Raw genomic sequence first — 13,670 nt, forward strand, 5'->3', positions numbered from 1 at the left:
AACCTGTTTGAGCCTAGAGCTGGCCCCATCTACCTGAGCTTCTCTCAGTGAGATTTTTTCTTTTGGGGGGGGGGTACTCGGGTGGGAGTGGCAGATCCTTGAATGAACACTGAAGGGTGGGAATAGGAAAGTAAGATTGCTTCAACCCCCCATTCCCATCATAGGAAGGGGTCTCATGTACAGATTTTGAGGACTCACACATGCACACTAGGAATTCATTCTACGTCCTTATACAAATGGTTGCAGTTCAAGGAAGGAACCTCACTATAAATATATTCCCTCTTCCTGGGGAGGAGAGAGATAAGCCTCCCCACCCCAGGGAGAAGAAACCCCCTCAGAAGAGGAAGCACAAGAGGAAACCACTAACTGCTGATTTCCAGCAGTACTGTTGCATCACCCCACCCCCACTCTTCCCGGAGTCTCTCCCTTTCCTTACATTTCAAACTTCATTTTGCTTCTTTGGCCTTGCAATCCACCATGCTGGACTGCAGGTCTTTGGTTGGGCTATGTAGTTGGTGGTGAATAGAAAAAAAGACTGATTGAGGATGACGAGCACCAGTGTTTCACCCTTGCAATCCTGACTAGCCAGATGTTGGGGGCTCATGCCTATAATCCTAACAACTCAAGAGGCTGAGCACTGAGGATCCTGGTTCAAAGCCAGCCCAGGCTGAAAAGCCCATGAGACGCTTATCTCCAGTTAGCCAGCAAAAAAAAGAAAAGAAAAAGCAGGAAATAGAACTGTGGTGTAGAACCACTCTTGAGCAAAAAGCTAAGGACAGTGCCCAGGCCCTAAGTTCAAGCCCTAAGACTGGTACAAGGAAAAGAAAGACGAGGATGATTGGACAGGAGAGAGAAATTTAGGGAGTGGACCTTGGATTATGGCTGTCTGATATATTTTGGAGCTTTTTCAGGAGGTCATCAAATTCGGTGATACCTACAAAATTAAGATTACTGGGGAGGGAGAGCCCTACAGGTCTTCTGTCCTCTTATTTCCTTAGCTATCCCCTAAGACTCCACTATGCTTATCTACCTGACCTTTGCTTTATCCCCAAGATGGATCCCACTACAACAATGGCACACACCCTTTGGTCAGCGAAGCTCTATCCCACTGCCAAGATGAAACTCCAGCATCTCCAAGGCAACCTTACCAGTGAGAGATCAAGGGGCACAGGAAGGGGCCCCAGGATGGGGGACTGAGTGGAAGCACTAAAGCTGGGGACCTCTCAGTACCATGATGCACCACAGCTCAGCTTCTTCTCTCCCCATCACTAGACCTTCTGATCTCACTTTCATCCCCTGCACTACTTTTTATCTGCCCCCCACTTCCAGTCCCAGCTTCCACTTCTAAATTCTACTCCCCATCCCGAGTCCTAGCACCCCAGAATTTGGAGAATTCGAAGCAGAGTTCGAAAGGAACGCAGAATCTTTCATGTACATACATATATACACATATACATAGAATTACTGCATCTTCAATGGATGTTTCCCAGCTGTTGGGGTGTCCCCTTTTCCTCTGTGAGGCTGGACAGGCAGGAGAAAAATCCTGTGTTCGGGAAAGATCAAAGAAACAAGAGAGGGGGCTGGGGATATAGCCTAGTGGCAAGAGTGCCTGCCTCGGATACACGAGGCCCTAGGTTCGATTCCCCAGCACCACATATACAGAAAATGGCCAGAAGCGGCGCTGTGGCTCAAAGTGGCAGAGTGCTAGCCTTGAGCAAAAAGAAGCCAGGGACAGTGCTCAGGCCCTGAGTCCAAGGCCCAGGACTGGCCAAAAAAAAAAAAAGAAACAAGAGAGGTTCCCAAGACTCCTCCTACTGAAGACCCCCCCATGCCTGGGCCCCTGGGAGACCTGAGGACCTCCTTCCCCTCCAGTCCCACTCCCTAGATTGTGCAGTCCCGCCCCCTCCCGTCCCCTCCCCAGGTCCAGGGCGGGGCCGGCCGGTGAGTCAGCGGCTCCCGAAGCCAGCCCAGGAGGGGACAGGACAGCAGGAGCTGGGTGTGGGGTTCCCTGGGCCGGTGGGGAGGCCTGGTCTGGAGGGAACGGGTCTGATCACACTCGTGTGGCGCTGAGGGGACAGCCCTGGGTCTGGAGAGACTCCCCGGCCCGTGAGACCCGCCTTCCCCGGCCCGGCCCCTCCCAGTTCCCCCAGCGACGACGGCCGCTTCCTGGTCCCCGACGCAACCATGGCCGAAGAACAGCCCCAAGTCGAGTTGTTCGTGAAGGTAAGAACACCTGGGCCACCCTCCGGATTCCTGGAAGGCAGCCCTTCCCCTCTCCCCGGCTCCTGCCCTCCCCCCTAAATCCCACGTGCCATCGTGGGTGGGGTGGGGGGAGAGGTCAGGGAGGCGAAGACAACTTGTGGACCCCGCGTGAGAGCTGTGGATCCGACCCCGAGAAGTTTGTAGCAAGACAGCGAGTTTCCAGCCGCCTATGGGAGAGGAAAGGTGGAGAAGAAGGGAGTTTCCACAAGTGGGCGAACTCTTCCCCGGGGGTGAAAGGGGAGGAAGATGGGAGGGGGCTGCACCGCAGAGTTTGGGAAGGGGAGAGGGAAATGTTAGCTAGAACATTCTCATGAAAGCAGGAAGGAGTGTGAGTGTGTGTGTGTGTGTGTGTGTGTGTGTTTGCATGTTGGGGAGAGATTCAAAGAAGAGGGTGTGTTACAGGAAGCCTGGGGGAGTGGAAGGAGGGAAACTGGCCAGGATTGATGGGGTGGAAGGAAAAGCGAAGAGTGGGAGTTCCGTTCAAGCAGCTGGGCTGGGGTAGGTGAGGACATGGGGCCGGGGGAGTGGATCTGTCTCATCTCCGTGTCTCTGTCTCTCTGGATGAGTGGAGGGGGGGGCTGCCTGTGGAGTGTGGAAACCGCAGGCTGCCAGCCGTGGGGAGTCGGCCGGTCCCTCCCCTCCAGGGCTGCATTCTTTCTCTGGTCTCTGGACCCAGTCTCTGCCCCTCCCTCTGTCCTTCCCTTCCTTCCCTGTGGCGGAGTGTCCCCTTGCTCTCCTCCCCGTCTTTCTTCCCATCCTCGCGCCGCCTGGCTGCCTCCTCTTTCTCCACTTTCTCTTGCTTTTTGTCCCACTCGCCTTTGTGGCTTCCTGTTTCTCCCTCTCCTTTCTGCTTGAGGGTTCTCTTCAGCAACCATTCCCTCTCCCTAGCCAGGTCCAGGGAAGTCAACTGGAGCTGGGTCCGCCCCTTAGGTGTGGTCCCTACCACTTTCCCATTAGCCTCTGGGGCTATTTTTACTCCTGGGTGGTGCGTGATTCTTGCCCGTGCCCTGGGTCAGAGCTATCTGGAGCTTGTTAACTTAAGAGATCCAGCACTGGGAGAGAGGGGCTTAATTAAGGGGCGACTAGTGGGGTGTCCTGAGCTGGCCAAGCCTCTGCCTCCTGAGTCCCTGCCCCCACTTGCTTGCCAGGAAGGAAGCAGCTGAGGCCTGAGACACAGAGATGAATCACACACCCAGGCTAGGGGGAGGTGTCCCTTGGGGGATGAGGTCACTGCTTGCCAATTAGAAGGCAGCCCCTTCCATAAAGCCCTCCATATCGCTAGGGCGAGGCTAGACCCTTGAATCCCCAGCCCCAGCTGTCAGAAACCTCTTGGATGGAAGTGTAATGGGCCTGAACTGTGGCTCAGCTAGCTCCACTTCACCTGTCTTGCAACCCAGGACTCTAGCCTATAATTCTATACCTTTGTCTCTAGGACTCATATCCTCTAAATTCCCCAAGACCTCTGCCTTCTCCCATCTCTCTATCTCTGCTTTTGCTGCAAATGTTCCCCGTTGAACTCCTTTAGGTTTGACTCAGGCCTAAAGGGAAGAACATAGTTCTGAGAGTAGCTTTTAGTGGGAGAGGGAGAAGTGGGGGGTGGGGACTCTAGGTGAACACAACTAGGCTGAAATGACCTGGGAGGAGTAGGGTGCACCAAGCCTAACTTTGGGGTGGGGATTGCCTTTCAGGCTGGCAGCGATGGGGCCAAGATTGGGAACTGCCCCTTCTCCCAGAGACTGTTCATGGTACTGTGGCTCAAAGGAGTCACCTTCAATGTCACCACTGTTGACACCAAAAGGTGGGCATAGTTTTGTTCCTCTTAACACCCCTGTGTACACATGTATACATACATATACACATACCCACTTGAGTCCTTTCATCTTAAAATCTTTCCCCCCTCCATCTGGAGCCCATTTTTCTCCCTCAATCTCTCTCTCCTCCTTCGAGTTCTCCCTGACCCTCTTTTCCTGTCTCCATGCTTGGTTCCCTTCCCCAGGCGGACAGAGACTGTGCAGAAGCTGTGTCCCGGAGGACAGCTCCCCTTTCTGCTGTATGGCACTGAAGTACACACCGACACCAACAAGATCGAGGAGTTTCTGGAGGCTGTGTTGTGCCCTCCCAGGTACTGGGACACTTGGAAAGGGGGAGAGGGGGCCTGAGAGATTGGAGAACAGATAAGTTGAAGGAATGGAAAACAGAGATGGGGGGGGAGGCAGGACAGGGGAGCTCACTGATGTTATGTTCCTGTTGGGAAAGAATCTTAACCATATTCCTTCCCCTGGCTTTCAGGTACCCGAAGCTGGCAGCTCTGAACCCTGAGTCCAACACAGCTGGGCTGGACATATTTGCCAAATTTTCTGCCTACATCAAGAATTCAAACCCAGCGCTCAATGATAGTGAGTTATATGAGTCAGAGGCTGAGTCCTCAAAGAACGGAGGAGACCTAAGGTTGAGAAGCATTGGGGGCATATGGAGGGTCAGAGGTGGAGCAGATATTGGCAAATGTCTTCCAAGCTTCCATTTTTGCTTTACCCCTATATTTTCCTGCCTTCTCATTGGCAGAGACTTTGAGAGCTCTTTCATTTTTTTTCCTATCCTCTTCTTCCCCTCCTCCTCTTGGGACATTAATTGGCTGCTGGCTTGTTTTTGTTTTTTGGGTTTTTTTCTTAATCTGGAAGAATAGAATTATGTTTAAGACAAACCAGACTACCTGAATACAAATCAACTAGTTGTGTGACTTTGAGAAGTTTATTTTATTTTTATTTATTTATTTTTGTTGGTCTTGGGGCTTGAATTCAGGGCCTAGGCATTGTCCCTAAGCTTTTTACGCAAGGCTAGCCCTCTACCACTTTGAGCCACAGCTCCACTTCTGGCTTTCTGGTGTTTAGTTGGAGATAAGAGTCTCAAACACTTCCCTGCCCAGGTTGGCTTTGAACCCTGATCCTCAGATCTCAGCCTCCTGAGTAGCTAAGATTAAAGGTGTGAGTCACCAGCATGCAGCTCTGATCAATTTAACCTCTCTATAATGCACTACACTACTAGATCTATAATAGGTGGATAATAATATCTATTTCCTGTATTGCTATGAGAATTAAATACGTTTCTTATTCTTTTTTCTTTTCTTTTTATTTCTAGTCCTGGGGCTTGAACTCAGCACCTGAGCACTGTTCCTGATTTTCTTTTTCTCAAGGCTAGCACTCTCCCACTTGAGCTACAGTGCCATTTCTGTCACTTTCTGTGTATGTGGTACTGAGGAATCAAACCCAGGGCTTTATGCATACTAGACAAGCACTCTACCACTAAGCCACATTCCCAGCCCAGTTTTTATTCTTTTTTTTTTTTTTTGCCAGTCCTGGGCCTTGGACTCAGGGCCTGAGCACTGTCCCTGGCTTCTTTTTTGCTCACTTGTGTCACAGCGCCACTTCTGGCCATTTTCTGTATATGTGGTGCTGGGGAATCAAACCCAGGGCTTCAAGTATACAAGGCCAGTGCTCTTGCCACTAGGCCATATTCCCAGCCAGTTTTTATTCTTAAAATGCTTAAAATAGGGGCTGGGAATATGGCCTAGTGGCAAGAGTGCCTGCCTCATATACATGAGGCCCTGGGTTCGATTCCCCAGCACCACATATACAGAAAATGGCCAGAAGTGGCACTGTGGCTCAAGTGGCAGAGTGCTAGCCTTGAGCAAAAAGAAGCCAGGGACAGTGCTCAGGCCCTGAGTCCAAGCCCCAGGACTGGACCCCCCCCAAAAAAAAATGCTTAAAATAGAGAAGTGGAGCTTAGGTAACTCAGTAGTCTAGAGTTGCCTAGCATGTGTGAAGCCCTGGGTTTAATGTAGCACTCCACCTTGAAATAATAATAGCAAATAGTAATGTAGTTAGTTTTCTGGATTTTTTTTTCCTTTAGGCTAGCTGCACCAGGACTGACTTGGTTTTATTTTTGTTTTGTTGTTGTTTACGCCAGTCCTGAGACTTGAACTCAGGGCCTGGGCACTGTCCCTGAGATTCTTTTCCTCAAGGTTAGCAATCCACCACCTCAGCCACAGATCTTCTTCCAGCTATTTTGGTAGTTTATTTGAGGTGAGACTCTCAGGGACTTTCCTGCCTGCTCTGGCTTTGAGTTGTGACGCTCAGATCTCTTGAATACCTCTTGAATACCTAGAATTATAGGAGTGAGCTGCCTTCTCCTGGCATGTGGGGTTTTTTTTTTTTGTTTTTTTTTGTTTTGTTTTGTTTTTTTTTGGCCAGTCCTGGGCCTTGGACTCAGGGCCTGAGCACTGTCCCTGGCTTCTTCCCACTCAAGGCTAGCACTCTGCCACTTGAGCCACAGCGCCGCTTCTGGCCGTTTTCTGTATATGTGGTGCTGGGTAATCGAACCTAGGGCCTCGTGTATCCGAGGCAGGCACTCTTGCCACTAGGCTATATCCCCAGCCCCTTGTTTTTTGTTTTTTTTTGCTTTTTTTGACAGTACGAGAAATTGAACTCAGGACCAATCCCTTGTTAGGCAAAGGCTACTGGAGTCTGGCCTACAGCACTTTTATCTATTATTCTAAGCATTTTTTTTTTTCTGGTGATCCCTGGTATTAAATGGAGGTCCACATACATGCTACCTTACCACTGAATGCCCATCCTCGGCCTTGTTTGCTGTTATTTGAACTTACCTTCCTAGTGGGTCTTACAGGATGGATTATGCCTTCTCCTGATGTTCAATGTTCTAATCACTTGCACAGATCTGGAGAAGGGACTCCTGAAAGCCCTGAAGATCTTAGACAATTACCTGACATCCCCCCTCCCAGAAGAAGTGGATGAAACCAGTGCAGAAGATGAGGGTATCTCTCAAAGAAAATTTCTGGATGGCAATGAGCTCACCCTGGCTGACTGCAACCTGTTGCCAAAGCTCCACATAGTACAGGTAGGTGGTCACTGTGGAAGAAGATGGCGGCTAGACTAGCAATTTAAGGAGCTACTCTTGACAACTAGTCTAAAGGTAGTCTAAAAGTTTCCATACATTGCTAGTAATGAGACCCAATCCAGTCCATATCAGTTGCTGCTCAACATTCAGACACAGGGCTTGGTTAAGAATAACATATTCCAGGATTACTTTCAAGAAGGTTCTTCCTGTCTTTGTATCAGCCAGATGAGATAGAGCAATCTTCCAAAGTCAAAGCTGCAGCTAGGGGCTGGGAATGTGGCTTAGTGGTAGAGTGCTTGCCAAGCATGCATGAAGCCCTGGGTTTGATTCCTCAGTACCACATAAACAGAAAAAGCCAGAAGTGGTGCTGTGGTTCAAGTGGTAGAGTGCTAGCCTTAAGCACAGAGAGGCTCAGGGACAGTGCCCAGGTGCTGAGTTCAAGCCCCAGGACCAGGAGAAAAAAGCTGCAGCTAGCTTTGTTTCAGTTTCCATTTCCTTTAATTTCAAAGCAATAGTATAGTTTTGAATCATAGGCCTGCTAGTCTGCTGTACAATTGAAGAACATTTTTCCAATAGGCATTGAAAGACAAAAGAACCGAGCACTGATAGCCTTGCCTGTAACCTAGCAAACTTAGGAGGCTAAGATCTGAGGATTGTGGTTCAAAGCCAGCCAGGAAAGTTTGTGAGACTCTTTATCTCCAATTAACCAACAAAAGCTAGAAGTGGAACTGTGGCTCAAGTAGTAGAGCATCAACTTTGAAAAAGCTAAAGCACAATGCCCAGGCCTTGAGTTCAAGACCCAGAACACACATACACACACGAAAAAGTCAAGTTAGTTGAATGATCCTTGCCCACCAAGGATTGAAATCAATCAGGAGACAAAACATTCACATGAAAGCTAAGTCATAATACATGACTCAAAGTCAAATGAAAAATAGAGATAAAAATCACTGTGGAAATTCAGGAGAAATTTGGGGCTGTAACCTAGGCATGTGGTATGCCACCGAGCCATATCATGTCCCCAGACTATTCCTTTTTTTTTTTTTAAGTCACGAAATAAAAAATTAAACTATGGAATGAGTAGCCTTGAAGTGGGCTGGTTATTGATGGCAGAGATTTCAATAAGGGAAGTGGAGGGATAAAGAAATATTAAAAGAGTAGAGTTGATGGGCTGGGAATGTGGTTTAGGGGTAAAGTGCTTGCCTAGCATGCCTGAAGCCCTGGGTTCGATTCCTCAGACCATATAAACAGAAAAGGCCGGAAGTGGCTCTGTGGCTCAGCCAGGGACAGTGCTTAGGTCCTGAGTCCAAGCCCCAGGACTGGCAAAAAAAAAAAAAAAGAAAGAAGAAGAGTAGAGTGGAAAAAAAATATGAAGATAATTTCATGTGGGAGATAAAAATCTGTAGGAAGATAATGGGCGTGGTGAAATATATCTGTAATTCTGTCACACAGGAGGCTATAGTAGGAGGATCTCAAGTTAGAGGCCAGCTTCAGCTACAAAGTGCCATAGGCCAGCCTAAGCTGTATAGTAAGACTCTTGTCTCAAAAAAAAATCTGAAGGCTAGAGGTATATGGTTCAATGGTATAGCACCTGTGTAACAAGTTTAAATTAAGGACCTTGGTTCAAACCCCACCCAGTACCACCACCACCCCTCCCCCCCAAAAAAAGTAGGGCTGGGAATGTGGCTTAGTGGTAGAGTGCTTGCCTAGCATGCATGAAGCCCTGGGTTCAATTCCTCAGCACCATATAAACAGAATAAGCTGGAAGTGGTGCTGTGGCTTAAGTGGTAGAATGCTAGCTAGTGGTAGAATGAGCAAAAGGAAGCCAGAGACACTGCTCAGGCCCTGAGTTCAAGTCCCAGGACTGGCATGCCTAAACAAAAAGGTTGGTTTTATGTGACCCCAAGGGTAGGGAATGTTAACAGCATGGCTTCCAGAGTGGCCTCTGTGGGGCTAATGGGGCTGTCTCTTTCCTCACCCCAGGTGGTATGTAAGAAGTACAGAGGATTCACCATCCCTGAAGCTTTCCGAGGAGTGCACCGGTACTTGAGCAATGCCTATGCTCGGGAAGAATTTGCCTCCACCTGTCCAGATGACGAAGAGATAGAGTTGGCCTATGAGCAAGTGACCAAGGCCCTCAAATAAGTTCCTCCTGGGGCAATAGTATCCCCTCCATGCTCTGCACAGAGCCTGGCGTAATTTCCACATTGCTATCCAAATGGACACACTCCAGCACTGCCAGCAGGCAGAGAATCCTGGGGCACTTGTGCAGAGGTAGGGGCGTAGGGCTGAGGAGAAAAAGGGGATAAGGGTATGATTTTTATTGTGGGGTGGGGTGGGTAAGACAATGTATTTCAGTAATAAAATACAGAATGAAAATACAGTGTTGTTTCCACACAAAGGGATATGAAGTGGGGTTGGCATTGACAGTAATCTTGAGCCCAGGGTAAAAGCTGCGAGTGAGATAGGGTGCTGCCATTTTCTCAGTGCCAGTCCACCCTAGCGCTGTCCTATGGTCCAGGCCACATTTGCAGCCCCGCCGCTGGGGCCAAGCAGATCTGGGTGGGCCTGAATAGCGGAGGCTCGAGGGGAGGGGCCTAGTCGGGCGGAATGGGCGTGGCCGAGGGAGGCCCCGCCCTGTCCCGCTTAGACAATGCCCGGGAGTCGCCAGACCTTCGCGCCCCCGCCCCATCCTACTGCGCGAGCTCGCCCACCCCAGGACCCCCTCCAGATCCAAGCCCCCGGTGTCCCTCGCTTGAAAACCAGGACCCTCCACCAACTCCTCTAGGGGTGGGGCTCAGGCCGGCATCGCCGCGCGGAGGCGGTGGGGGTGCTGGAGGTGAGTCTGACCCCGGGACCGGATGGGGGCTGGAGTTTGGGTGGGCTGGGCCCATGCCTGGACCGAAGTGTGCGGGGAACCCGCTACGTGGGTGCGGAGCCGGGCGGGGCGGACTTCGGGGGAAGATGGACATCTGGAGTGCCAGGTCTGGAAGCCCAGAGTGGTGCCCGCACCCCGGAACCACGCCCCCCGTCTCTCCGCCCCTCGGGTTCTGGGCGGACCTCTCCCAGTCCTCCGGGAGGCTCCGGGCTGGTTTATACTGGGTCGCGCTAGGCGCAGCGTGACCGGCCGGGGGAAGGAGGGGATCCTTAACTCTTAGGCTCTAGTCCTCCCTCCCTGCGCCATCTCCTCCTCCCCGAAGGGGATGCGGGACTTCCGTCCCCCAGGCCCGGATTCTGCCCCCCCCGCCCTCCCCCCGCTTTCTCCTCCTGTCCCGTAACCCCGGCGGCTCCCCTGGCTGGACTTCGGGTCCCGCCAGCGGCGAGCAGCTGAGGGTTAAGGGGGCGGGGCCGCCGCATTTTTAGGGAGTGAGCGCATCCTAGCGGCTGCCAAGAGGGGCGCCGGGCAGGGAACCCCACGGAGCCCTCCCTCCCTCTCCCAGCGCCCCCTCTCCGGGCCCCGCCGCAGGGGCAACAGGTGTTTGGGAGATTAGGAATCCCAGTCCTGTTTTCGTGGGCTCTTCTTCAAGAAGCAGATCCCCGAGAGGGCAGGGTGGAGCGAGGTCGACCCCGAAGCCAGGTCTGGAGGGGGTGGGGCCGGGTGGGAGGGGCGCCCGGAGAGAGCAGGAAGACGACCCCCCCCCCCACGCCCTTCTCCGAATGCCTCCTCCTCGGCTACCCTGGCTTCTGTCTCTTCCCCAAGACAGGGTGAAGTAAACGCGAGCTCAGAGAGTCCTCAGCTTTGCCGGAAGGGGCGTCTGTGTGGATGGGATGGGGACGCCAGGGGAGGGGCTGGGTCGCTGCTCCCATGCCCTGATCCGGGGTGTCCCCGGGAGCCTGGCGTCGGGGGAAGGGGCAGGGGCTGGTCTTCCGCCTCTGGATCTCGCTAAAGCGCAAAGGGAGCACGGGGTGCTGGGGGGTAAACTGAGGCAGCGACTAGGGCTGCAGCTGCTGGAACTGCCCCCTGAAGAATCGCTGCCGCTGGGGCCCCTGCTTGGCGACACGGCGGTGATCCAAGGGGACACGGCCCTGATCACGCGGCCCTGGAGCCCGGCCCGCAGGCCCGAGGTGAGCGCCGGGGCGCGGGCGGGCGTGGGGAGGCCAGGCCGGGAGGAGATGGGCGTCTCGAGTTTGGGGGGAAGATTCGGAAGTTGGTTGTTCAGTCTTGTTCTCTGTCCTCCTGCCCTAAGGTGGATGGAGTTCGCAAAGCCCTGCAGGATTTGGGGCTGCGAATTGTAGAGATGGGAGATGAGAACGCGACGCTGGATGGCACCGACGTTCTCTTCACCGGTGAGGCTGCGGGTGGCCCGCACCCCTGGGGACTGGAAAATTGGCGGTTCTAAGTCATTGTTCCCAAACTCAAGCCAGCCCTCAAACCTCTGCTCTCTCCCCTGGCTCAGGCCGGGAGTTTTTCGTAGGCCTTTCCAAGTGGACCAATCATCGAGGAGCTGAGATCGTGGCGGACACGTTTCGGGTGAGGGTCGAAAACAGCTTTGGGGGGGGGGGAGGAGCAGGCGGTGCAGGTGCAAGTAGGGGCGGCCTGGGGGCCTTCTGGGGAGGAAGAGCTGGGCTGCGAGCCAGCAGCCTGTGTTTGAGGGTACCCCCTCACCCCTCTCCTAGCCCTGAATTCCTTCTTGCTCTTTCTAGGACTTTGCTGTTTCCACTGTGCCAGTCTCCGGCGCCTCCCACTTGCGGGGCCTCTGCGGCATGGGGGGACCCCGCACAGTGGTGGCTGGTAGCAGTGACGCTTCGCAAAAGGCTGTCAGGGTGAGAAGGGGCGGGGCTGGGATGGAGAAGGGCGGGACCATGACAGTGAGCTTGGTTCCCTGGGAAGCTGGGGCTCAGGAAATAAGCTCTAGCCCTTGCCTTTACCCAGCTGTCTAGTACAGAAGAACACCTTAGTAAGCAAGAGGATTCCTGGTCAACAATAGGGTGTGTAGGGGGACAGGGAACTAGGAGAGTAGAGAACAAATGAGATTAATTTGTTCTGGAATTTCCAGAAACTTCTCAAAGGTAGGGGTGTCCAAGCTAGGACTTGTAAGATGAATGAGGATAGACAGAAGCTGGAAAAGGGGAGAAGAGGGTTGCAGGTGAAAAGAACTACACGTGAGTACAAGGAGGAAAGTGGCAGAAATAAAGCCCTTTCTACCTAAGCACACCATCTGACAGTATCAGGTGTTTGTGGTCATTCCACAAGTGTAATTGTCCCAGGTTCTTAGTTTAAGGTGAGGCAGGCAAACTCAATTGTAGAGACTTAAACTTATCCTCTTTCCAGGCCATGGCAGCGCTGACAGATCACCCCTACGCCTCTCTGACCCTCCCAGATGACGCAGCTGCTGACTGTCTCTTTCTGCGCCCTGGGTTGCCTGGTGCATCCCCATTCCTCTTACATCGTGGAGGTGGGGACCTGCCCAATAGCCAAGAGGTGAGAGAGGGCAAGATTCTCTACCACTGTTACCACCAACTAGAGAAAGAAGTCATCCTTCCCAGTGGGTGGAAGGAATGATATCTTCTCTAAATGCCTGGGTGGGGCTACTATGAGCTGGCTTGCGAGGGTGTGGTTCTGACCTCAGAGTCTTACTCCCCTCTCCCGGTCATCTCCGCAGGCACTTCAGAAGCTCTCTGATGTCACCCTGGTACCTGTGTCCTGCTCAGAACTGGAGAAGGCTGGTGCTGGGCTCAGCTCCCTCTGCCTGGTTCTTAGCACACGCCCTCACAGTTGAAGGGCCAGCCTTGGGGTTCTTTCTGGCCAGGAGTATGGCCTCATAGCAAATAGAAGACGAAGAAGGGTTAGAAGGTAGTGGGTAGACAGTAGTGGGAGAGGTCCCCAGGAAGGGGTTGGGCATAGTGTGGGACGGGATAGGCTGAGTCCTCTGGGCTATCAGAATCAATAAAACAGAATTGACCTTTTAGATTGGGCTGTGACTGATGGCTTACTGGGTGGGGCGGGAAACTGAAGTGGTTGGTGGAGCCAGTGCTAGGAAGAAGCACTGGTCAAACAACTTAGTAGGGGGGCTGAGAATATGGCTTAGAGGTAGAGTTCTTGCCTAGTATGCACGAAGCCCTGGGTTCGATTCCTCAGCACCACATAAACAGAAAAGGCAAGAAGTGGCGCTGTGGCTCAAGAGGTAGAGTGCTAGCCTTGAGCAAAAAGAAGCCAGGGACAGTGCCCAGGCCCTGAGTTCCAGCCCCAGGACTGGCAAATAAAACAAAACAAAATAAACAGACAAACAAAAAACCTTAGTAGGCACTTAGTGACTCATTGCCCAGCCCTGTCACAGGTGCTTGGGACAAGATATGCTAGACAGAATCTCTATTGTGGAAAGCATGTCCACAGAAGAAAAACATAGGGGTTGGGTCACTTTCTGAGTTTATCCAAAACTCAGATAATTCTGGGACTGGTAGATTACCAGTTTTTTTTATTTGAAAGAGAAGAAATGATGTTTCCAGAGACACTCATTTTCATGCGCTCATTTACTGAGGCTTGATAATATTAAAAA

The 13,670-nt window shown here is 52.1% G+C and overlaps 2 protein-coding genes across 3 annotated transcripts; both read left to right on the forward strand.

Annotated features, from left to right (window-relative positions):
* The first annotated feature begins 1,975 nt into the window (after positions 1–1,975).
* Clic1 (chloride intracellular channel 1) lies at positions 1,976–9,554 on the forward strand. The gene is made up of 6 exons (XM_048348182.1): positions 1,976–2,223; positions 3,951–4,060; positions 4,259–4,384; positions 4,552–4,658; positions 6,992–7,173; positions 9,157–9,554. The coding sequence occupies exons 1-6, from the start codon at positions 2,185–2,187 to the stop codon at positions 9,316–9,318; spliced, it is 726 nt and encodes a 241-aa protein (XP_048204139.1). The 5' UTR covers positions 1,976–2,184; the 3' UTR covers positions 9,319–9,554.
* A 138-nt stretch (positions 9,555–9,692) lies between these two features.
* Ddah2 (dimethylarginine dimethylaminohydrolase 2) lies at positions 9,693–13,082 on the forward strand. 2 transcript variants are annotated; one of them, XM_048348173.1, is made up of 7 exons: positions 9,693–10,012; positions 10,874–11,238; positions 11,361–11,460; positions 11,571–11,644; positions 11,818–11,937; positions 12,446–12,595; positions 12,777–13,082. In XM_048348173.1, exons 2-7 carry the CDS (start codon positions 10,942–10,944, stop codon positions 12,891–12,893), a joined length of 858 nt encoding a protein of 285 aa, XP_048204130.1. In that variant the 5' UTR covers positions 9,693–10,012; positions 10,874–10,941; the 3' UTR covers positions 12,894–13,082. The 2 variants fall into 2 exon arrangements, with proteins under 2 accessions (XP_048204130.1, XP_048204131.1); XM_048348174.1 differs by having other exon boundaries at positions 10,878–11,238.
* Positions 13,083–13,670: the final 588 nt, after the last annotated feature.

The sequence above is a fragment of the Perognathus longimembris genome, chromosome 6, assembly GCF_023159225.1.
Source record: "Perognathus longimembris pacificus isolate PPM17 chromosome 6, ASM2315922v1, whole genome shotgun sequence".
Classification (NCBI taxonomy): domain Eukaryota; kingdom Metazoa; phylum Chordata; class Mammalia; order Rodentia; family Heteromyidae; genus Perognathus; species Perognathus longimembris.

Bases quoted from the DNA above. Each gene is read 5' to 3' on its own strand.
- Clic1 (XM_048348182.1), top strand. From the start codon at position 2,185: ATGGCCGAAGAACAGCCCCAAGTCGAGTTGTTCGTGAAG. The intron at 2,224-3,950 runs GTAAGAACACCT...ATTGCCTTTCAG, and splicing joins AAGTCGAGTTGTTCGTGAAG to GCTGGCAGCGATGGGGCCAA. The intron at 4,385-4,551 runs GTACTGGGACAC...CCTGGCTTTCAG, and splicing joins GCTGTGTTGTGCCCTCCCAG to GTACCCGAAGCTGGCAGCTC.
- Ddah2 (XM_048348173.1), top strand. From the start codon at position 10,942: ATGGGGACGCCAGGGGAGGGGCTGGGTCGCTGCTCCCATGCCCTGATC. The intron at 11,239-11,360 runs GTGAGCGCCGGG...TCCTGCCCTAAG, and splicing joins GCCCGGCCCGCAGGCCCGAG to GTGGATGGAGTTCGCAAAGC. The intron at 11,938-12,445 runs GTGAGAAGGGGC...TCCTCTTTCCAG, and splicing joins CTTCGCAAAAGGCTGTCAGG to GCCATGGCAGCGCTGACAGA.